This window comes from Enhydra lutris, unplaced genomic scaffold (assembly GCF_002288905.1).
Source record: "Enhydra lutris kenyoni isolate GAN:26980312 unplaced genomic scaffold, ASM228890v2 scaffoldscaffold3, whole genome shotgun sequence".
NCBI lineage: Eukaryota > Metazoa > Chordata > Mammalia > Carnivora > Mustelidae > Enhydra > Enhydra lutris.
The window spans coordinates 85,715,158-85,737,050 of NW_019154087.1; the positions used below are offsets into that span (position 1 = coordinate 85,715,158).

The window sequence follows — 21,893 nt, forward strand, 5'->3', positions numbered from 1 at the left end:
GATCATCTGTTTTCCATATAGCTGCAGAACATTTTAAAATCATAAATTAGATCATTGCACCCCTGCTTAAAAATCCTTAAGTGGCCTTCGGGTGCATTTAGAATACATTCCAAATCCTTGCTGTGGCCCAAGAAGCCACAAAATCTGACCTTATCTCCACCATGTTCCGTCTTGTTAACAACGCGCTGGTCATTCTGGCCTCCTTCCAACTCCTCACATTTGCAGTTTTTTTTTGTCTCAGGGTCTTTGCATTCGGTGTCACTTCTGCCTGGTACGTTTTTCCAGATCGTTAAGTAGCTAGTTCCCTGCGTCATTGACTTCTTAGTTCAGTTACTATCTCCTCAGAGGCTTTTCTCACCACTCTATGAGAGCGTTCTCTGACCCTATCCCCACCGTGCTTACAGCATGGGTCACTGTCCAAAGCTGTTTACTTGCATACTCTTTTCATTGTCAGGGTCTCCAATCAGAAAGTAACCACTTTCTGTCTTGTTTATGCTGTGTCCCTGGTACCCCTGTACCGAGTATATGCTCAATAAATAATTTCTGAGTTGGTTAACTTATTTATATCTCTGTCTCACTCTATGGCATGTGTGTGGGTTCCTACGAGAACATAAAGCATTTGAAATGTTATGTCAATGTTAAGTAACATAATTATTACATTCTATTATAAGCCCTTCTTCTCAGTGAGTTTCCAGCTCTCCTTCCTTGTACTAAGAGAAGTGCAATAACTTAATGGAGAAAGGGTGAGACTAGGAGGAAAACTCAAGAGACTGCTGTGCTCCCTCCTCCACAGCCAGGAGCCACTGGGCTGGGGGGGGGAAGCAGGGGAGGATCTGTCATGACCCCAGGTTACATATCTCTTTCCTCAGTTTCCTTCTCAGGTCCACGCCAGCTCCATGCCCATTATATACTTCTTTTCTGTTGTGTGCCCAGCACTACCCCTAGGGTAGCTGCCCCCCATCTGTCACTTGGAGGTCACCTAATCGCCAGACCTGCCCAAGGAATCAGACACAGTCTCTGCTCCTTCCTTCATGGCCCCCAAGGACAAGCTCACAAGCCCTTTTGTGTTAAGGATTTAGTTGCTAATCACTGGTGAGAATAACAACAAAAAGTTCCAAGACTGTGTTCTCTGAAGTGCACGGTCCTTAACTCCGGTTGAGAGAAATCAGTGTAAATGAGAGGACCCCCTGAAGCTGAAGCACAGGTGAGGTGTCGCAGGTCCCTTCCTTTCCAATAAAAGCAAAGAGAAACCAAAGAGCTTTCCAAACCCCACTTGTGCCTCAGTATAAACCCACTGGGACTCTTCCCTTTAGGATGCGATGCTTTCTCTTCTCATCATCAGTACATGGGTAACCCGAGGGCTTCTCACTTTCTGCCCCTCTGCTGTGTCTTGCAGCTATGTCTTCTGGGTCTCTGCTCACAGGGTTCACCTGTGGCCGGACAGAAGGTACTGGAGTTTGTACTTCCACTGCGGGGATCCCACGAGGTCAGCTAGGGAAAGTGGGCGGCCCTTAAAGTGTGTCGTTCATGGTACACGTTCCTGCTGTTCCATCTGCGGACAGCAGGCACAGAATTTACCCAGCTACCAGAGGCAAGGGATAGCACGTGGTTGTCTGGAATAGCTGGGGCCCAGGCCTCTGGGTAGATGTAGCTTTCAAGTAATCTGGTAAGCTTGGGTGCCCCCCTGTGGTTCCGAGTGGGATGTGTCCAATTTGCCTTAGGGAAAGGGGATAAGAGTAATGCGTGGGGGTGGGGGGATATCTTCTATTTTTCTGCTTCTCCAACGGAGGTCTGGTCCACCCGCCAGCACTATCAGCCTCTCTGGTCTCACTCCAGACCTGCTGATTCAGAATCTGCAGTTTTAACAGGAACTGCACAGTAGTGTTGGAAAGGCACCATTCTGGCAGTCTCCAGGATGACCGTAAAGCTCTCTTCTTCTCACTCCATAAGGAGATGCTGATGGCCAAAGGACTAAAGAGACAGAGCAGACCCTGCCCCATTCCCATACTCCTAACCACTTCCCAGGGAGCTTTTTACCCACCAGCATCCTTGGTTTTCCCTTGATCTCTGGATCAACCTGTTCAAATCCAGGCAGCAGAGCTGAGTGCCATGAGCTTTACGTGACTCAGCCCTCTCCTCCCAGAGCTCATAACAGTCATCTTTTAAAGCTGTTTTGGTAAAACACACGGCATATACAGCAGATGGCCTGAGCAGCATACTGCTCTGCTCTCCTTCCCAAGGCAAACAAACCCCTGTGGTAGAGGAAATGGCCCGGTTATATAAGCACCCATTATGGGGTTACCCCAAGAGTGCTTGTCTAATTCTCTGGTTCCCCCACATTTCTGCACCATTCCTCCACCAGATTGCTTCTCTAAACCATCTGGCGCTAAGTTAAATATTTTCTGGGGACCGTAGATTTCCCCAAAGCAATGTATCTTCTTGCATGAAGTCTGGATTGTGCTTAGGGACCAGCAATAAAAAGACCATTGAGTTAAAAACCAGAAGCCCTGGTACTTTCTCCTGTCCCCACCAGCCCTGTGACCTCAGGAGGGTTGCAAACAGGTGGGTTCATATTGGCATTCCCGTCTTCCAGGGATAGATAGTCTGGCTGGTGACAGTGTGTGCTTAGAAGCTCCAGTAACAAAGGAGCACTTTTGGCAACTATGAATTCTTTTTTGATTCTTTTTTTTTAATATAAGAGGTTGCTATTGCAACTTAAAAAAATAATCCCCAGATGAAACTCTAGTGCCTTTATAATGCTTGCAAAGGCTGGAAAGAAGGTGAACTCCCTACTGTTTGGATGTGCTCTGGGAATATAGCACGTTTCAGTGTGGGGATGTCCATGTTTCTAGAATTCCAAGAAGTGCTGTGCGTGTGTGCAGTTGTCTGGGGCAGGGAGTGCTCCTCTCGGAATGAACCAGAATTGCAGCTGTGTGTGAAAGTGGTGAGCTTTGTCTGATGTGTCCAGTATGCTGGGTATGTGTATGTATGGCTTAGCTCTTACTGAGCTGAGAGACCTGGTTCCAGTTTGGTGACCTTGAACATATCCCTCAGATATTCCTGAGCCTCAGTCTACTCATTTTTATTTTATTTTATTTTTAAAACATTTATTTACTTATTTTAGGGAGAGAGAGGGCTAGTAGGCGGAGGGGTACAGGAAGAGGGACAAGCTCCCTGCTGAGTGTGGAGCCCGATGACCATGACCCTGGGGCTCCATCCAAAGACCCTGAGATCATGACCTGAGCCGAAATCAAGAGTCGGACCCTTAACTGACTGAGCCACCCAGGCGCTCCCAATCTACTCATTGTTGAATTACCCAGTCTACCCAGTCTCCATTTTTGAATTGGGGACTTAGTCTGGTTGATTTCTAAGTTCTCTTCCCGCTGGGTCATGCTGAGCATCCTGCTGGGGTATGAGGGCCCTTTGCTATTGGTTTTACTGTTGAATTTGGTTCTGGGTCTCTCTGTGGCTCTAGGTCAGCCATTCCTTGTTTGCTGAGTCCTCCACCAGCTTCTGTACCTGAGTTGTTGCTGGCTGAAAAACTGGAAAATTAGCTTTTCAGAAATGTTCTTACTCAATGAAAATGCAGGAAGCTTGTGCATGAAACTCACTCGTCAAACACACACACACACACACACACACACACACACACACACACAGAGCAAGAAACCACAGGGCCTATCGGTTTGTCGTCATCAAGCAGACGAGAACAGCGCAAAAAACTCTAGGCAGAGAGGAAATGAACTTAAGAGAAGGGGGAACACACAGCAGGGAGGGGAAAAAGAGGGCGGGAGTGGAGGGAGCGAGCTGAAGGGCTGGGGTGCCGGCATGGTGGGAGGATGGAAGAAGTAGCCGTGAAACAGGGCTTCCTGTATCTTCTACAGCAGCAGACTTTCGGAAAGGTAAGAGCAAGACGACACTGGGACAGGGCGGAGGGGCTGGGGGGCTGCTAGCAATTCCTGGGGAGAAGGAGGAGCCCCCGAACATTTCCAAACCCTTATGGGAAGGTAGGCACGGTGCCACCCACCATGTTAGACCCAGAGCTCGAGCTTAGGGGGAGTCTCTCCTTAGCAGTTGCTTGCTTCCCCAACCAGGTCCCAAACTGTGCTGTTTGCCCTGACGGTTGTGGTGTTCGCCAGCGGGGAGGGGAGTAAAGGAGGACTCTGACTCCATTTCTTGCCTCTTTGGCTCTGTAGTAACTTCTCACAGGGATGCTTGGGAAGGGAAGCGAAGGAAAGCAGCCATGGAGGGGATAATTCGGGGTTAGAGTGGAGGTTCCTTTTCCCTTTCCTGCTCCAGTGGGGTGAGTTTGGCTGGTGGCAAGCTTGAGCTGGGGTCTCTGTGGCCAGCCTCTTTTTCCTTCTTTGGCCTCCTTAAATGAGGAAGTCCTCCTTCCCTCAGCTGATTCACACCAGGGCTTCTCTGTCTCTCTCTCATGACCCAACCTGTCAAGGGATGAAGCAGGACGGTTCAAGAGGGTGGACTGAAGTTCCTGGCCTGGGGCCTTCTGTAGGTCCTGGCATAGAGCAAGAACCATGGTCTCTGGTCAGGGCCCTCCTGCTGCCCTCTCATCCCTCCTCCGGGCTTCAAGGACTCATAGGATTTTTGCCCTTCGACTTGGATCTTGGCTGGGCCCGCTTCCAGGGGCTCACTACTGTGCCCTTCTGCCTTTGGCATTCCACCTGCTGTCACTGCCTCTTCCTTTGTTGTGGGGGGCAGATCTCCAAAGATTTCTCCTTGCTAAGGTTCCTGTTATTCTCTCTGAGCCCTTAGGTCACTTGTGTGTGATCTTTGCCCCTCTCCCTGTCCCTGAATGCTGCCCCATGACCTCTCCCATGCCTCCTCCTCTCCCCTTTGGTTACCATCTCTCCGTTTCTGGGTGGCTCCCTCTCGGTACCCCAACCTGCCACGCACCTGGATTCAGAAATGGCGCCGGTTTGGGGCTGTGCTGTATGGAGAGTCAGACTGCGCCCTGGCCCGGCTGGAGCTCCAGGAGGGCCCAGAGAAGCCACGCCGGGGAGAGGCCGCCAGGAGGGTGATCCGCCTCAGTGACTGCCTACGTGTGGCTGAGGCCGGCGGGGAGGCCAGCAGCCCCCGGGACACCAGCGCCTTCTTCCTGGAGACCAAGGAGCGCCAGTATCAGCTAGCAGCCCCCGCCTCAGAGCGCAGTGACTGGATCCAGGCCATCTGCCTCTTGGCTTTCCCTGTGAGCCATCCACGGGTGCAGAAAGGGCAAGGGGGCATGGCATGTGTATTTGGGGGGGGCTCTTGGTACCTGCTGTGGGCAGATGTTAGAAGAGCCAAGGTCAGGATGCTGGGGGCAGTTCCTTGTGGGGGTGGGGGACCCCAGTCCAGAATGCGGAAAGGGTCAGCAGGCAGAGTGTGCTCTGGAGGAAGGCCTGGGCTGGAGGTGGGGCTGGGCATGGGTGCCAGCAGTGAGAGCCTGGCATCTTCCTCAGGGCCAGAGGAAGGAGCTGCTGGGGCCCACGGGGAAGGGCAGCCGGCCCCGCATGGAGGAGAATGAACTGTACAGCAGCGCGACCGCAGGTGAGCGCCTGTCTCCTCTCCAGTCTCCCCAGGGCTATGGTGGGGTGGGGCTGTGGCAGCTCTGTCTGAGTCTTCCTGCCCTGCGGTTGTCCCCAGCCCTGGCCAGCCCTGGCCAGCCCCCTTATCAGCCTCTCTGCATCGCTTCCGGGAGAGGCCTGGGGTGGGGGAGCCTGGCCCGCCCTGAGCTCACTCCCTCTTGCCCGGGGCCCTGCAGCCGGGAGAAGGCCCGGCTGGTGGGGGAGGGGGATTCAGTGAAGGCGCTTCTCTCGGACTCTGTCTTCCACTGTCTGGGAAGAGAATGGTTTTGTTTCTGTGGATTTAAGGTGTCCTGTGGCAAGGGAGCTTTCTGCTGACAAGGCAGTCCCATTTTGTGATGTCTAGCCCACTGGGTTGGGTGTGTCAGGGGGAGCAGATGGACACAGGGTGACATTCGAGCCCCACCTCCCAGAGGGCGCTGGTTGGCATCAGCAATGGGCAGGCCTAGAGCTGGGAGGGTAGAGTTGGCTGCACCTGCAGCTGGGACAGGAGGACTTGGGGCGGTGGCTGGGTCAGGCAGGAGATTAGAGGGAGAAGGAGAGGCTGTGGCTCTGGCAACAGGGGCAGGAAGGATGTGGGCATGAGGTCGGGGTGCGTGTGGCTAGGGCCTGATGCCGACTAGGGTAGGGGGTGGAGGTATCTGACATTTTGGGGAGTATGACCTGTCCTAGGGCAGCTCAGCCTTCAAGATGCGGGGTGTGGGGTCATGAGCACATGGCTAACGCTTTTTCTGGAGACTTCTGGCACACTCATTTAAAGCAAGGCAGAGCTGAGGCAGGCCAGCTCTTTCCCATTAACCACCTTCTCCCCTTTCCTCCCCAGTAGCCCCCCGCAAGGAGTTTCTTGTGACCATGAGACCCACAGAAGCCAGTGAGAGGTGCCGGCTCCGAGGATCCTACACCCTCCGGGCTGGGGAGACAGCCCTGGAGCTGTGGGGTGGCCATGAGCTGGGCAGCAAGCTGTATGAGTGGCCCTACAGGTTTCTGAGGCGCTTTGGGCGAGACAAGGTGAGCAGGAGCTGCCACAGGGCAGGTTCAAAGAAAAGAGCTGTGAGAGAAGAGATTGATCCTCAGGGAGAGTGCAGAGGGGCCCACCAAGGAGAACGGGAAGAGGAAGGAAAGACAGAGAGATAAGCCAGCAGAAGAAAAACAGCAGGGGTGAGGGGGAGTGCAGGGTGGGAGAGAGGAGGGGCGTGGAAGGACTGGGCCACAGGAAGAGGTAGTGGTCAGAGGGGTCAAGGGTGGCTAACATTATTAAGGTTGAATATATATGCCAAGCTCCGTACTTGGATGGATGGGAAGAAGAAGGAAGGGTAAGAGTGAGGACTTTGCCTTTTTTTTTTTTTTTAAGATTTTATTTATTTATTTGACACAGAGAGAGACAGCGAGAGAGGAAACATAAGCAGGGGGAGTGGGAGAGGGAGAAGTAGGCTTCCCACAGAGAAGGGAGCCTGATGCCGGGGCTCAATCCCAGGACCCTGGGGTCATGACCTGAATGACCTGAGCCGAAGGCTTAATGATTGAGCCACTCAGGCCCCTGAGGGCTTTGCTAATTAAGGAAAAAACTCCGAGGGAGGAGAACCAGCTTGGGGAAAAGCTCCCCCAGTTCCTGTGGAGGGAAGCTGGAGGTGATGGGTTTCTGCCTGGGAGCTGGGTCTAGGGGAAGCGACCCCATCCTGTGGCCTGGCTAATAATCTCTCTTTTCCCTCCACCCAGGTAACCTTTTCCTTCGAGGCAGGCCGGCGCTGCATCTCTGGAGAGGGCAACTTTGAGTTCGAAACCCGGCAAGGCAATGAGATCTTCTCGGCCCTGGAGGAAGCCATTTCTGCCCAGAAGAACAGCGCGCATCTTGGGCCACAATCCCAGCCAGCCACAGTCCCTGCAGTGCTGCCGCGGCCAGAAAGCCCCTACTCCCGGCCCCATGACTCCCTGCCACCTCCCTCGCCCTCCACTCCAGTGCCCTCTGCCCGGCCGCGGGGCCCGGAGGGGGAATACGCCGTGCCCTTTGATGCAGTGGCCCGTAACCTGGGGAAGAGCTTGAGGGGCGTCTTGGCGGTCCCTCCCCGCGCCCCTGCAGACCCCCTGTATGACAGCATTGAGGAGCACCCACCCCCAAGACCCGACCACATATATGATGAGCCTGAGGGAGTGGCTGCCCTGTCCCTGTATGACAGCCCACAGGAGCCCCAGGGAGAGGCCTGGAGGAGGCAGGCCACAGCTGACAGGGACCGCGGTGGCCTCCAGAGAGGGCAGGACCTCTCTGCCGCTGGCTGGCCACAGGGAACTGAGTATGACAACGTCATACTTAAGAAAGGCCCAAAGTGATGGGGGAGGAGAAGGCATGGACTATCAAATACGGGTGCTGAAGCCTGTGGGTGCTGAAGACTACCAGTCCCCACTGGGGGTGGGGTCAGAGGCCGGTGAGGAGGAGGGGGAGGCTGGTGTCAGGCCTCCCTTCCAGTTTCTGCGGGTTACTCCTCCGGGTTGCTGCATTCCAGGAACTTCCTTCTGTTCCTTCCGGAACCCTGGGCTCAGCCTGCCTTGGTCTGGTCTGAGGAATTGTCCCTCCCAGGGCCTGCTGCATGAGTCACCATCCCAGTGCAGGAAGGGTGCCTAAGAGGGACGCACCCTCCGCCTACCCCTTTCCACTTCCTCTCTTTCCCTGGCCTAAAGGAACCTTGGGCATTTAGGGCAGAGGACAAAAGGATGTCAGCAAATCGCCCTGGTTCCTTGGCTTGTGCAAGCCCCTGCCTGCTGCGGGTAGCCCTGGCTCTAGGTGCTCGGGAGGACGGCTTGTAGCTTTCCATAGGTTTTGGACTCCTCCGTGGCATTAAACATTTCTGGAATATTTTTGTGTGGCATCAGTGCTGTGGGGTGAGGATGGGACAGCCACAGCCCTCCTGGGGAAGGCCACCATTGTTACCTCCTGTCCCAGCAGCAAAATCTTCTCTGAGCCTAGGCTGGGTCCTAAGCATTTGTCCTCAGAGTAGCAGGTCTGTGAAAGTCAGGGCACCTTGGAAAAGATGTTTAAGCATCTCTAACCCTTTGCTAGCTTGGGGTCAATGCCAGGAAAATAGTGGGGAAGCAGGGCATATATTCAAAGAGCTGTCTTGGGGGATGGGAAAGAGTTGGCACTTCCTGAGGCCCTTATGCACTAGAAGTGGGACTATGGAGCTGTGTGGTCCCGATGGGTCCCTTGCCTTCCTAAGACTTGCCTTCTTTGTCTACCATGTAGGTTCCGAGAACCCTTCCTGCTTTGTCATTCTCTATAGACTCCCCGTGTTCTACTTCCCTACAGGTCAGCCGCTAGGCCCTGCAGCCTCCCCTCTCATCAAAGCCTGCTTTTAGTCAATGTCAATGCTGTACCATGCCATGTCAATACACTTCTGCTACCAGCAAATTCAGCCAATATTATGGAGCATTTTCAGGCTCTAGAGTGCCCTGGCCTCAAGATGCCAACAGCCCAGGGGGGCCAGGACAAGGACACAGGTACCCAATACAAGAGGGGGTCATTAGTGCCACAAGATGGGAGTCAGGATCCTGGGGCCAGAGGAGACAGCTGTTCACCAAAAGACATACGCAGAAAGACTTCACCAGGAAGGTGGATCTCCAAGGGTGGGAAGGAATTTGATGAAGACTAAAGGAATGTGTGAAGAGAGCATTGTGTGCAGAAAAGTGAGCATGAGTGGAGGTATGGATGTGCTCAGGAAAGAGTTCCACTTTCAGAGTGGAGGGGACATGCAGCCATCTAGTTGGGAAGGCAGGTTCCAAACATGTTGTGGAAGGAGGGATTAGAGGGGAAGGAGGAATGATGAGGCTTTTGAACAGAGAGTCCCAGAAGACCTGTGCATTAGGGCAATAACCCCACCAGCCCCATGGAAAATGGGAATGGGGTTAGGAATGGTTTGAGGCTGCAATGGAAGGAGAAATTCAGAAAAGAATGGACTCCAAAGATGTTGAGATAGGGTCTGCAGATCTTGGAGTCATATTGGGTATGGAACACTGAGAAATGGAATTTCTGGAAAGATCCAGGTTTGGGGAAGAAGGTGAGCTTGGTTTTTGACATGTAGAAGTTAAGATGGCTTTATTGTATCCAGCTAGAAGAGTCCTAAATACAGCCAGAAAAGGGTTCCAGAGCTCAGGAGGGAAATGAGACAGAGCCTCTCCCGTGTGTTATGATGGACATTTTATCTCAAACCATGTCTTTGCCCCTTGTTATGGGAAGTTGAGGCAGGTGGGTGAGCAGGCTAGAGACAGAGCCCCTGCCCCTTTTGTCTGTGCCAAGGTCTGTCCCTGTTGTCACCGTCCAGTCCCAGCCTCAGAATACACTGGGGGCAGGGAGGCCAAGGCCTCTAAGGGCTTCAGTCATTCCCCTCCCCAGCCCCGCAGGAGTTGAGGACTCCTCAGCAAGAATGCCCCATTTCGGATTTCCTCGGGCAGCACTTGAGGTGGCCGTCCCAGCTGGTCCCGGCAGGGGGCAGTGTTCGCCTGTGGAAAAGGCCACTGGGGGCTTAGCTGCGGCCAGGTGTGGGGGGTTGGTCCTGAAGGAGGGAACTTACGCCTTTGCTAAAAGAATGGAGGCTAACCTGAAGACTTGGCATGTCCGAGCTTGCCTCTTCCGATGCTCAAATCCCACCCGGAGCCCTGCGGACCCTGCTTCCCAGCGGTGTGGGACCCTAAGCTGAAAACTGCCCCCTTCTCCCCGCTTTCCCCTTTGCAGAGATCCAGGGACTTCTGAGTTCTTCTGTTCTTTGCTCTAAAGGGAAGTGGTAGACGGGGCCCTAGGGAAAGGTGGTGTGCAGGCGGAGGGCAGGGGAAGTGGAGCATTTGGGGAAGTTGGGAGGGGTAATGAAAGTCCTTGGGGCAGCTTCTAAGGACAATGATGGTGCTGATGAGGGAGCAGGAGGCTGGCTGAAGACAAAGCAAAAGCTGGCTCCTTGCACCCCCTCTCCACCTGCTCCCCTCGGTAATGTGTGTGACATTCCTCAGGCACCCCTGACCGCCATAAGAAACAAATAGTTAACTTGCAGAGATCACAATCCTGCAAGACAGGAATCTCCAAACTATCTTGATGTTAATGGCTTGCTAAAAGACAACAGTGGTCTCCTGGCACCTTGTAGGCCCTCTTTAGCATATGAAAACTCCGTTGAAACCTTCCTTCCCCTCACCTTCCCCCAACCGCAGGGTACTTAACCTGCCATCCCTCACAACCCAGGGCAGCAGCTCTTCCTGCCCATGGGTCCTGTCCCTGTGCTTTAATAAACCACCATTTTGCACCAAAGATGTCTCAAGAATTCTTTCTTGGTCATCAGCTCCGGACCTCAGCCCACTGAACCTCACCTAGGTTCTAGAACTTCATCAGTGCCATCAGTGTCCCTCTCAGAAGACATGACCAGGTGGGTGGGTCATCCTACAGAGAACGCCTGCGCCAGCCACAGCCGCAGTGTCGCCTAGGATGAGTGCCCCTTAGTCCATGCCACATCCCGGCCTCACCAAGAGCTGGGTAGCTGCGGGAGCAACACGGACCCATCCCCTGTCCTCATGGAGCCCACATGCAGAGGGGCTATGCAGGAGACGTTGACTGAATGGATTAGTGACTGGGTGAGCCTTAGGGATCCATCTCAAACAGAAACACAGGGGGAAAGCCTCCCTTGAAGTGTTTCTGTGCCAGCCCCGCTGTCATAGGGGAGGAAACAGACTGGTCTTGAGGGGACAGGGCAACGTCAGAGCAAGTGGCAGTGCTACTGGAAAGCTCCTTGGGGCTCCAGGTCTGCTACCTGGCTGCTGTTGATACCACGAGATGCTCTGCTGTGACCGGGACCCTTAGAAACTGCTTTTATTGGCTAATCATTATGCAGAGGTGACATCAGGGCAGGGAAGAATGGTACCACGAGCGGTGCCCAGCATAGAGATGTGTACACAGAGTCACCTAAGAGCACGGGTGTGCCCACAAGCACACTATATCATTCTTCCTGTTTCTCTTCTCACTCTTGCCCTCCTTCAGATTTTCTTTTTTCAAGAGCATGAGTGTGTGGGGGTGTGTGTGTGTGCACCTGTGTGTGTGTGTTTTGGCCTGTGGTCTACCCTGTAAGTCTACTCTGGGCTCCCAGTGGGGGCATCCAGGGCTCGCTGGTGAGTTCCCACCTTGACACCTCGGGATACACTGAGGTCCAGATTGCCTGGGCCTCTCTGCTCACTTAGACTCCTCCCTAATGGCTGCACTCAAGCTGTTGCAGCCACCACCTTTCAGCTGTGATGCTAACCAGCCTCCTGCCTCCTGCCTCCTAGGCACTGATTCAATTAGCCAAGGTGCCCACCTCCTGCAAGGGCCATTTATAAGATCAGCTGGGGCAGCTGGAGACCTCAGGGAGGGCGGGGCTGGGAAGCAAGTGGGGAGGTCAGTGAGTGACAGAGGGAGGTAGAGGGATGGGAGGGGGTTTCGGGGCAGGGGCATGTGATCTGATTAGGCATCAGTCTGGCTTCCCCTGGAGAGCAGCTGCACATCACTGCCCTGCTCCCATCCTCAGCTCCCAGGCCAGTCCAATGCCGACCGGCCAGCAAGGAGCAGGCCCCATCCATCTCCTGGCCCTGGCCAGGCTTGCCCCTCTCTTCGTGGACTCTCTCTCATGTTACAGCCCTCTTTTTGACACCAGCTCCTGGATGCCTGGGCCAGAGGTAGCTGGTGAGTTCAGGAAGGGCTGTGGGTGGGGGAGCACCAGGTTCCAGGGGATCTGGTGTGGAGCCAGAGTCCCAGAGCTGGGATTAAGTAATTCTAAGCCCTGCACCCTGGCAGCCTTCTGCTTTTAGACAGAGCAGGGGAGGGGAGGGTGGCATGAAGGTGTGCCTGAAGAGACTGGAGTAGTTGGGATGACAATACTGTTCTTGAGTCTGTACAGCCTTTCCGTATTTATAAGCGGCTTCAAGGGTGTTTGAGGCAGTCGGCGAAGCACACAAACTGTGGCCTGATGACCTGGGTTCAAGGTCATCTGCCTCTGCTACTTGCTCTCTGCATGTCTTTGCGTACCTGTTCCAAGCATCTGTGTGCACATCTGTAAAATGGAGATACTAGTGATATGTGTCTCAGAGGTTTGCTGTGAAGACTAAGGGAGGGAATAACCACGGGGCACTAGGGCAGTGCCGGGCCCATCCAGAGCTCCCATCTTACCCACAGTCTCGCTGTACTTCCAACCAAGACAGGGTGAGATGTCCCCATTTCATAAGCAAAGGAACAGAAGCAGAGAGAAGCAGAGCCCCCTACCTTTGGGAGCTGAACTTGGGCTTTGTGGAAGCGGGAGGGCCTGGTTGGGAAGGAGAGCTAGGACTTTGAGAGGAAAGAAAAATATAGTCAAGGAGAGGGGAGGAGAGCCACATCAAAGCCTTTTGGAGCTGACTATATAGCTTCTCCTGAGGGGACTCTGCCCAGCTGGGCAGAGCAGCACTGTCTGGCCCTTTTATGCCCTGAAATGGGAGAGCTTAGAAGTAGGCTGTTTCATGGACTAGAAGGCCCCTGGCTTGAGGCAGAGCCAGAGAGCAGAAGCCACAGGGGAGGTCTCCCCCCTTCATCTGAGCCTCTGCACCCACTCATGGCCTGGCAGCTGGGACCCCAAGGCAGGCACAGGCTCCTTGCTGGGAAGGGGCACCCGGCGGTCCGGCCTGGCTGGCGAGCGGTGCCCACTGGTAGGATCAAAACACAGCTGTGGAGCCCCTGCCCCGCAGCCAGCCGATGGTTGGTGGGAGGAGGAGGCTGAGGAGAAGGGGGCGGAAGGGACGCAGAGACCTCTGCGGGAGCTGGCTACCTCTCCCTCTGGACTACAGACAGAGTCCAGTGGGGGAAACTACGCATGGTTTGTGGAACCGCGAGACTTCCCATCCAGAAGCATTCCCCCAACTGACTCCAGGAATCCCAGGCCCCGCCTTTCGGGTCGTCCCCCCTCTCCCAGCAGAGGCCTCTTTAAAAATGCAAAGTGAGGATGGGCGAGAGGCGGGGTCCCGACTGCAGACTGCGGGAAGGGAGGCGGGAGGGGGGAAGGGCCCCGACTGGGGTTTGGAGGGACCGGCTGGTGGGGGCTGCCCCCCACCACCCTTGCAGCCCGGAAACCCCGCAGCCAGGCGCAAGGGCCCGGAAGGCGCAGACAGCGCCGGGCTCTGCCTAGAATGCGGGCTGGCGGTCTTTCCCTGTTGGAGCCCACCTCTCTTCCTGTGCCCATCTGGCGGCTCAGCCCCACTCCTCCACAGCAGGGCCCTCGGGGTTCCCCGGGAGCTGGGAAACCCCTCTCCTGTGACCTTTCAGGGAGCAGAACATTGGAGCCAGAAGGCGCCTTGGCTACCATCTCGCCTGAGTGCTTATCTTCCACTTAAGGAAACTGAGGCCAGGTTAATTTTGAATCCCTTTCAGATGTATTTACATTTTATTAGAAATTGTTTACAGTTGTACTTAATGCAAAGGAACGCAAGGCTGACGGCGAGTCCTGTGATGCCCACAGGGAGACATTTTCAGTCTTTTAGGTGCCCAGGGGAGGGACCAAGGGGCGGGGATTCCTGAATGCTCTAGTCTAGGATCTCTGAGCAAAGCTGTCTTCACTCCCCCAATGTCACCCCTGCAAGTCCCTGAGCAAATGCCCAGGGGTATGAGCCAGAGGCCCAGGTTAATTAAGGGCAGCTTAGACAGAGGCTGTTCATTTTCTGCTGGTTACCTCACTGATCCATACAGAAAGGAATGCTATGCAGTCCTATTCTCTTTCTATTTTCCGCCGATAACTATGCCCCCTCTTCTTTGCCTTTGTTATCCTTGACCCTAATCCCCAGCAGCAGCTTTCCTCAGCAGGGTGGCAGCCGTTCCGGGCTCCCAGGTTCCTGCTTCCTCCTGCAGAGAGGAACAACTCGCTCCATGAGCCGTTATGGGGCAAGGGCAGCTGAAGGATTGGTGGGGAGGAGAGGGAGCAGGGAGAGGCAGATGGTTCGACCTGGCTGGACGGGAAGGTGTGGACAGAAGAAGCAACAAACTGAGATGGCGACCAGGCAAGGGACTGGAGGTTCCAGCAGGATGGGGGGGGGTTCTCTGGGGAACTCTGGGAGAGCGGTTGGGATAAGACCACGTTGCCCTGTCACAAAGGAAGGAAAAGCCTCAAGAAATGACAGTCTGTGGACAGCAGAGTGGTCACCAAAGCCCGGTTCCAGTGCTGCTGGGTGCCTGGGGGGCTGGTTAGTTCAAACCTGGGGTTATGCCAGAGGACCAGTGAGAAAAATCCTCAAGGACTGTTAGCTGAGACGGAGTGGGAAGCTGGCTGGGTCTGGGGAAGGGAGGTGGTGCTGGGGGAGGCTAGAAGGGGGGGAGCATGACCCGCCAAGGTGCGCTGGCTGGGCATAGAACCAGGGACACGGAGCACTCAGCAGGCTTTCGTGGACCTGGGAGGCTGGAGAGGAGCCTGAAGGAAGTAAGAACTGGCTTTCCGAGCCAGGCATCCAGTGTCTGGGACCTGCAGTGCCAGCTGGGCAGAACGGAGCAGCCAAGCCCAGCCTGAATCTGAGGCGGAGACTGGGCCACCGACCTCCCTGCGGGCATTTGGACCTTCAGGCTTTGTCAGATCCTGACAGCCAACTTGTGATTTCCGGCTCCTGCTTTCTGGCTTGGCTGGCTCAGCACATGGTCCTGCTTCCCAATAGACAAAGGGAGCTGCCTCCCTTAAAAAAAAAAAAAAAAAAAAAAAAAAAAAAAAATTGATTCCCCAAAGGGGGCAGCAGTACAGAGTATAGAGGTGTCTGGGCTTGGGGCATCTCTGCTCTGTGCTCTTAACCTTGAATGTCCATGATGGTGACAGTATGGTATATCACACAGAGCACTGAACTAGGAGCCTGGATCCCTGCTCTGCCACTAACTGGCTGTGGGATTCTAGGCAAGTCACTCCCCCTCTCTGAGCCCCAATTTTTTTTTTTATCTGCAAAGTGAGAGAGCTGCATTAGGAGACCTTTGATGTTCCCATGAGCTCTACAGTCCTTTGTTTTAAGGCAATTGTCAAGGACAGAAAGGCAGTGGGAATGACTTCAATAAGAGGGAGTATTGGAAATATGAGTTACAAAATCTTAATTTAAATGTAGACTGGACCCACAGACGGAGTTCAGACGTGTCTGGAGAACTGGTAGGGTGGATCCTCTCGCATGAGAGACAGAGGAGTTTCCTGGAAGAAACCTCGCCATCAAGGAAGGAGACAACATTGCAGCGTCTCTGTGGATGGTTGTACAGGTTGGGCAATGAACAATGCTAGCGGGCTCAGATGAGCATGACAAGCTTGGCTGAGGAATAAAGCACGAGCTGTCAGAGAGATGGGGTGCTCTGAGGACTGTATAGTATCTACGTGGCTACCATACAGTACCACAGGCTGTGCACCACACAAGTCCAGGGGTGCTGTTCACATGGACCATGGTGGAGCTGTGCTTGGGTATCTATCTCTTGGTCCTGTCTCTCAGCACCCGTCTTTCACTTGGAGCACTGGCTGCACCTCTGGGCATTTCTTACAGTTGGGCTTGAGATAGAAAAGAGACAGTACCTTAGGAGTTTCTGGTGCCCAGTGGACACAGAAGTGCAGGAGCAGAAGACATAGGCATGGTGGTCTCAGTGGAGGTGGCATCAGTACTAGAAGACAAGACAGCCAGTACCTGGGTTAACATAAACGACTGGGGGCGCCTGGGTGGCTCAGAGGGTAAGCGTCTGTCTTCGGCTCAAGTCATGGTCTCAGGGTCCTGGGATCGAGCCCCACGTTGGGCTCTCTGCTCAGCAGGGAGCCTGCTTCCCCCTCTCTCTCTGCCTGCCTCTCTGCCTGCTTGTGATCTCTCTCTCTGTCAAATAAATAAATAAATAAATAAATAAAATCTTTTAAAAAAAACCATAAACGTCTGAGGGGCACTTTTCATGGACTTGGGTCTTTCATTAGAAGGTGCCTGCAAAAGACTGTACAATCTTGTGTCACCTTTCTTGGCAGGTGGCCTTAGAGCTCTCCCTCTGTACACCCGCCTTTCTTCCCTCCCATGGTCCCGGCTGGGCTCGCCCTCTTTCAGCTCCCAGGAATGCCTGTCACCAAGTTTAAATCACCCATGACCGGAAACCTTCTCCACTCCACGTAGCTTTCTGCCATGCCTCTCCTCTCAGCCATATGCCTGGTCCTCTCCGTTCTTTTCACAAAGGGAGTCATAAGGGAGAGACGGCAACTTTGGGTTTGGAAGTCATGATCAGCCTCTGGGGCTGCTTTGTCACACTGTATCATATCATCTCAGCACCTGGGTGTGAATACCAGCTGCAGCTGTGGGGACGATGGCCCCTCGCCTGGACACAGGGCTTCCTAGAATCCAAAGCATTCCACATTCTCCTTGGTTCCTTTCAAAACAGTGCATGTTATTGTATTTTACAGATGAGGACGCTGAAGACCAGACTGGAGACTTGATGACTTGCTCAAGGTCACAAGGCTCCTAAGTGGCCACGTGGGATTCAGCCACGCACGCACCCTGCCTGGTGGGTGCACCAGGCACCCTTTGTGATTCAAGAACTTCCAAGAGGCAGTGTCGCAGAATGGGAAGAAAACCGGCTCTAGCACTTGCTTGTGCTACCTTGGACAAGTCGTTTCGCTTCTCTGAGTCTCAGTTTTCCCATCTGTGAAGTAGGCTGAGTCATATCTGTCGACCTCCTGGGGTTGCCACGTGGCTTAAATAAGATGGTGGGAAAGCGAGTGGAAATTGTGAGCCTCTATTCCATCATGAACACTTATCAGCTCATATCTCAGGGACCACCTGAGCTTCTGAGAGGTGCGGGACTGAGAGCAGTGTGAATGGGACCTAAGGTGGCTCTATGGTGGGGAGGTGGGAGCTCTGAACTCTAAGATCCACCTGTCCTTGGTGGGCCAGCTGGCTCCCTCTGAAGCTTGGCAGAGGCAGCACACACAGCCGGGCCTGGCGTAAAGGTGCCAGGGCAGAGGGAGACTTTGGCACCTATGGGAAGGCTGATGGTGCACTGAGGCTTGGGTCTGGCTCCTTTAAGTCGCTGCCCCTTCCTGCTGATCCAGACAGGGGGGCAGATGATGGATGGCCTGAAGAGGTGGGGGAGGGAAGCCACAAGAAAAAGTGGGATGGAGAACTGACCAGCTGGCGAAATCTCCAGGAGATCAATGGAGACCCTCTGAATGGAGGAGCTGCACTTAGGGAGACTGGCGGCCTGTGGTTGGGCTCCCCAGGGCCTGTTACACACTGCCCTGCTCCCAGAGAAGAGAGCAGTTCTGGCTGGAGGCCTAGAGTTCTTTCCTGCTCCCCTATTCCCACTCTAGGATAACCCAGAAGCCTTCTCTACCGCCCTCCCCACACCCACCCAGGCTATGCTCTGTTCAGGAACTGAGGGGGTAGGTGTGGTCTCCATCCTAGAGAGCATACTGGCTCTTTAAAGTGTGTCCCTGCGGTGCCTGGGGGACTCAGTCATTAAGTGTCTGCAGCATGGGGCTCAGGTCATAATCCCCAGGTCCTGGGATCTAGCCCCTGCATTGGGCTCCCTGGTCGGCAGGAAGCCTGCTTCTCCCTCTCCCATTCCCCCTGCTTGTGTTCCTTCTCTCACTGTCTCTCTCTCTGTCAAATAAATAAATAAAATCTTAAAAACAAAACAAAACAAAACAAAACAACTTAAGTGTGCCCTTGATAAAGCTGAGCAGGTGGGGGTGCCAGGGTGTCCTTCTATGGCTGCATCTGGATGCTGGCACATTTCAAATGTCCCAGGCTTGTCATTGCTGGCCAGCGTGGGCACCTTTAGGTCACTGATGGCTTGGTCATCAGGGCCACCTCCTGCCCCCAGAAGGTGAGGCTGCAGGAGGGACAGCCATATCACACCCTCAGCTCCTTCTCTGGGAGGTCTGGACTCCAGACGCCCTCCCAGCAATTCACGGCACCCCTAAGGGGAGTGATAGAGTTGGTCCCTAAGTAGCCTGGGGTCCCCTGATGGGCAAGCTCAGACACCACCCACATGGGTCATCTTCCCAAGTGAAAGGATAATCTGAAGGACTCTTTCTGTTCTCAGGGGTCCTCCTGAGGCTAGGCTCTGGACTGGCTCCCCTGAAGAAGCCCAAGTCTGGCCCGATCAGAGCTGTTGGGGGTGCTGGGGGGTAGGAGACAGTGATCTGGGGCCCAGGACATTCCTCTCCCTGGGGCCCAAGCATGTGCTTTACGCACATAGGATGCTTGGTAAGGTTGGCTTCAATGGGCTCACAAATCCCCTTGGCTCTGAGCAGTCTCCTGCTTCATCCATAAATATTCTGGCCTTTACTGTGGGGTCTGCAGCCCAGAGTGCCAGCGTGCCTGGTCTTCTGGGCACCTGAGGTTTTGGACCTTGTAACACTGAACTAAAATGCCAGGGAACCTCCGAAGAGTTTCATACCGGGCCTGGCTGGGGGCCACTGCTCCAGCGAGCCAGAATCTGTGCAACTCACTCCTGGCCCTGGCTACCCAAACAAAAACATGATGAGGCCTTCTTGAGGGGCTTGGCTGGAGAAGAGGAGAGAGGTGGTCAGCTGATACACCTTTCTCAGGAGTCAGGGAGAGCTGAACTGACTTTAGAGGTGGGCCAGCACTTGGCTGTGAAATTCGGGGGCCTGACTTCCCACTTTGTGCTCATCTGCCTTGAGGCACTCTGAGCAGGGCAGGAGGGGGCCCCAAATATCTCCCCCATATAATCCACCATTATTCCTGGACTCCATTTGCTCATGAAAGATTTGATCATTTCTAAATGTCTCCCTTATAAAATGCAAGTACTTCTATAAAGTAGTCATGGCCTAAGTTCATTCTTAGCCACCATCTCAGTTATTATCATTTGGTGGGATGTAGACAACAGCTAGAACCTTGGTCTGGATGGGGTGTTCATGCGCCTGCACGTGTGCTTGTGCATGTGTTCGGGTTGGAGGCAGGAGATATGTGCTTCCACTCATTCAGCAAGTATTGATGGAGCATGGGGAAGTGCCAAACAAGTGTTCTTGGTCCTGGGGATGCAGAGTGAACGTAAGAGATGGAAATCGGCCCTTGTGGGATTTCCATTCTTTGGGGAGAGGGGAATAATAAACAAATAAGAAACAAATGAAATTGATGGGATATCAGTTTGTGCTATGGGAAAGAACCAAGCAGGAAGGGGCTAGGATTATGGAGGGAGGAGGGGCAAACCTCTGGTGGTAGGGGCGGTGGCTATGAGGAAGAGGTGGTGTTTGCCAGCACTGAGACCTGAGGCACTCACTCTCAGGTGTGCAAGTGCCATGGGGCCTGCTATCTGTCCCTGCCCCCCTCCTCCTACATTCAAAGCCCCAAGATCCACAGAGCTCTTGGGTCCCAGCAGAGAAGACTATAGGGAACCAGTCCCCTGGCGGACCAGCTGGAAATGTTTCCCGGGGTTGGCAGGAAGAAGGAGCTAGTAGAGCTTGCTAGGTCTGGACCAGCCCAAATAAGTGAGGAATGCGGTGCTTGCTCACCTCGCATGGCTCATTACCCAGCCCTAATCTGGGCGATTTCTCTCTCTCTCTCTCTTTTTTTTTTTTTTTCATACCAAGATCTGTGGGGGGAGGGGAGCGGTGGAGCTACTGGAGTTACAGGGGTCACTCTGCAGCAGAAATTCAAGGTTTGGGATAGCACTGTGGGGGGCAGTGGTGGGTGGGCGAGGGCTTGTTTCAGAAAACACCTGGTTTCCTTCCCACCCTCTTTCACTCCCTCCCTCTGTCCATTTCTCCATTCACTTTTCTCTCCCTCCTTCATTTCACCATTGAGGGTCTTCTCTGGCTAGGTAAAGGGGCAGAAAAAAAAAGGCAACAAATTCTTGACTCAAGGAGTCTAGTGGGGAGATGGGAGAGACTCAAAGCGTGGTATGTCTGAGTGCTCAGGGGTCCACACACATAACACCAGAGTGTGGATGCCTGGTCCATGGAAGGAGGCCTGAATCTACTCGGGCATCAGGGAAGGCTTCCTGAGGGAGGTAATGCAGCAGCCACACCCCCAGACTGGGAGGGGAGAAAAGGGTGCTGCTCCAGGCCGAGAGACTTGTGAGTTTCATCACTGTGGGTAGAGGGCTGGCTCTGACCTTCAAGGACCCTTACTGTCAAGAAGGAAATCTGAAGAAGGGCTTACCGGGACCAGTGGTGCAGGGCAGGAAGGAGCAAGTCTGGAGGGTCATGCCTCAGAGAGCTGCGTTCCTCATGGGCAGACACACTGGGATCACGGACTGCTGGCCCTAGAGAAGTGGAGAGACGATCCAGTCCAATTTAGTCCTTTACATACGTGGGGACAGGCCTCGAGGGGCCAGGAGAGCTGCCCGAGGTCCCAGAGCGACAGCCAGGGAGGCTTCCTGCCCGGAGCTGTCCTGAGCATGCTTGCTGGTGCGAGGGCCCGTGCTAACTGAGCCTTCGCCATGCGGAGCGCCGTTCTAAAGGCTTTCTGTGGACCAACTCCTGCGTCCTCACAAACCCCCTGGAGGTGGGTGGGCTGTCACTTCCGGATTTTTCAGAGGAGGAACCCGATGCAGAGCAGCTAGGTCCCACTGCTAGTATGAAGGAGCAGGGCTTTGAGCCCCGCAGTTTGCCCCAGCGGTCACCTTCGCCCCCTGGCGGTGACGTGGAGAGGTGGCCCCGCTCTCCCTGCCTGAGCACCAGGCGGGCATTGGTGGGTGCGGCACAGTCCCAGAACCCTCCACACTCCCCCAAATCATCTCAACTCCCTAGTCTCCCTGATGCTTATGATTTTTGCAGACTCTCCCCCAGAGAAGGGCTGGGAGATCTTGAATAACCGACGCTGGGGGTGGGAGATGGGGAGGCCATTATTTCCAGCATTTGCTGATTTCTTTGGTGTCAATATTCCATATATGGCCATTTCTCAGCCATCAGGTTGACATCAGTTGGCCTGCAAAACTCCCGAAAATCCTGCCATCAGCTCTCAACATGGAGCAACTCCAGCACGCCCTAGCAACAGCCCCCCCTTCCTTCCCCACCCTGCCTGAAGCCCCCCTTTCTCCCATCCCCTGCCTACTCTCATACAGCCTCTGATTAGACTGGGTTCACGTAAACGGGTATGATTTGAAAGTTCTCATCTTGGGAGGTTTGAAAACGGTTTTATTTCCTCTGCTCAAAAAGAAATAATAATAAAAGATTCATGGAGTGCTTCCCACTATAATCATTTCCTGGAAGGGACCTTAGTGATTTAGTTCAAATCTTGGTTTTATAGATATGGAAAGTCGGCCCCGAGAGGAGGGACTGGCCCAAAGGCACACAGCCTGTGACTCCCCAGCAGCGGCGAGAAGCGAGGTCAGTCTCCTGG

General features: G+C 54.1%; 1 protein-coding gene across 3 annotated transcripts; it reads left to right on the forward strand.

The window, feature by feature from the left end:
* The first annotated feature begins 3,665 nt into the window (after positions 1-3,665).
* On the forward strand, positions 3,666-8,430 carry LOC111155855 (docking protein 2). Of its 3 annotated transcripts, none has more exons than XM_022516277.1 (5): positions 3,666-3,902; positions 4,925-5,206; positions 5,460-5,547; positions 6,406-6,590; positions 7,299-8,430. In XM_022516277.1, the coding sequence occupies exons 1-5, from the start codon at positions 3,840-3,842 to the stop codon at positions 7,905-7,907; spliced, it is 1,227 nt and encodes a 408-aa protein (XP_022371985.1). In that variant the 5' UTR covers positions 3,666-3,839; the 3' UTR covers positions 7,908-8,430. The 3 variants fall into 3 exon arrangements, with proteins under 3 accessions (XP_022371985.1, XP_022371994.1, XP_022372004.1); XM_022516286.1 differs by having other exon boundaries at positions 6,409-6,590; positions 7,299-8,420; XM_022516296.1 differs by lacking the exon at positions 3,666-3,902 and having other exon boundaries at positions 5,041-5,206; positions 6,420-6,590; positions 7,299-8,420.
* The last annotated feature ends 13,463 nt before the right edge of the window (positions 8,431-21,893 follow it).

Coding starts and splice junctions, on each gene's coding strand:
- LOC111155855 (XM_022516277.1), top strand. CDS start 3,840: ATGGAAGAAGTAGCCGTGAAACAGGGCTTCCTGTATCTTCTACAGCAG. Junction 5,207..5,459: donor TCTGCCTCTTGGCTTTCCCT/GTGAGCCATCCA, acceptor CATCTTCCTCAG/GGCCAGAGGAAGGAGCTGCT. Junction 6,591..7,298: donor GGCGCTTTGGGCGAGACAAG/GTGAGCAGGAGC, acceptor CCCTCCACCCAG/GTAACCTTTTCCTTCGAGGC.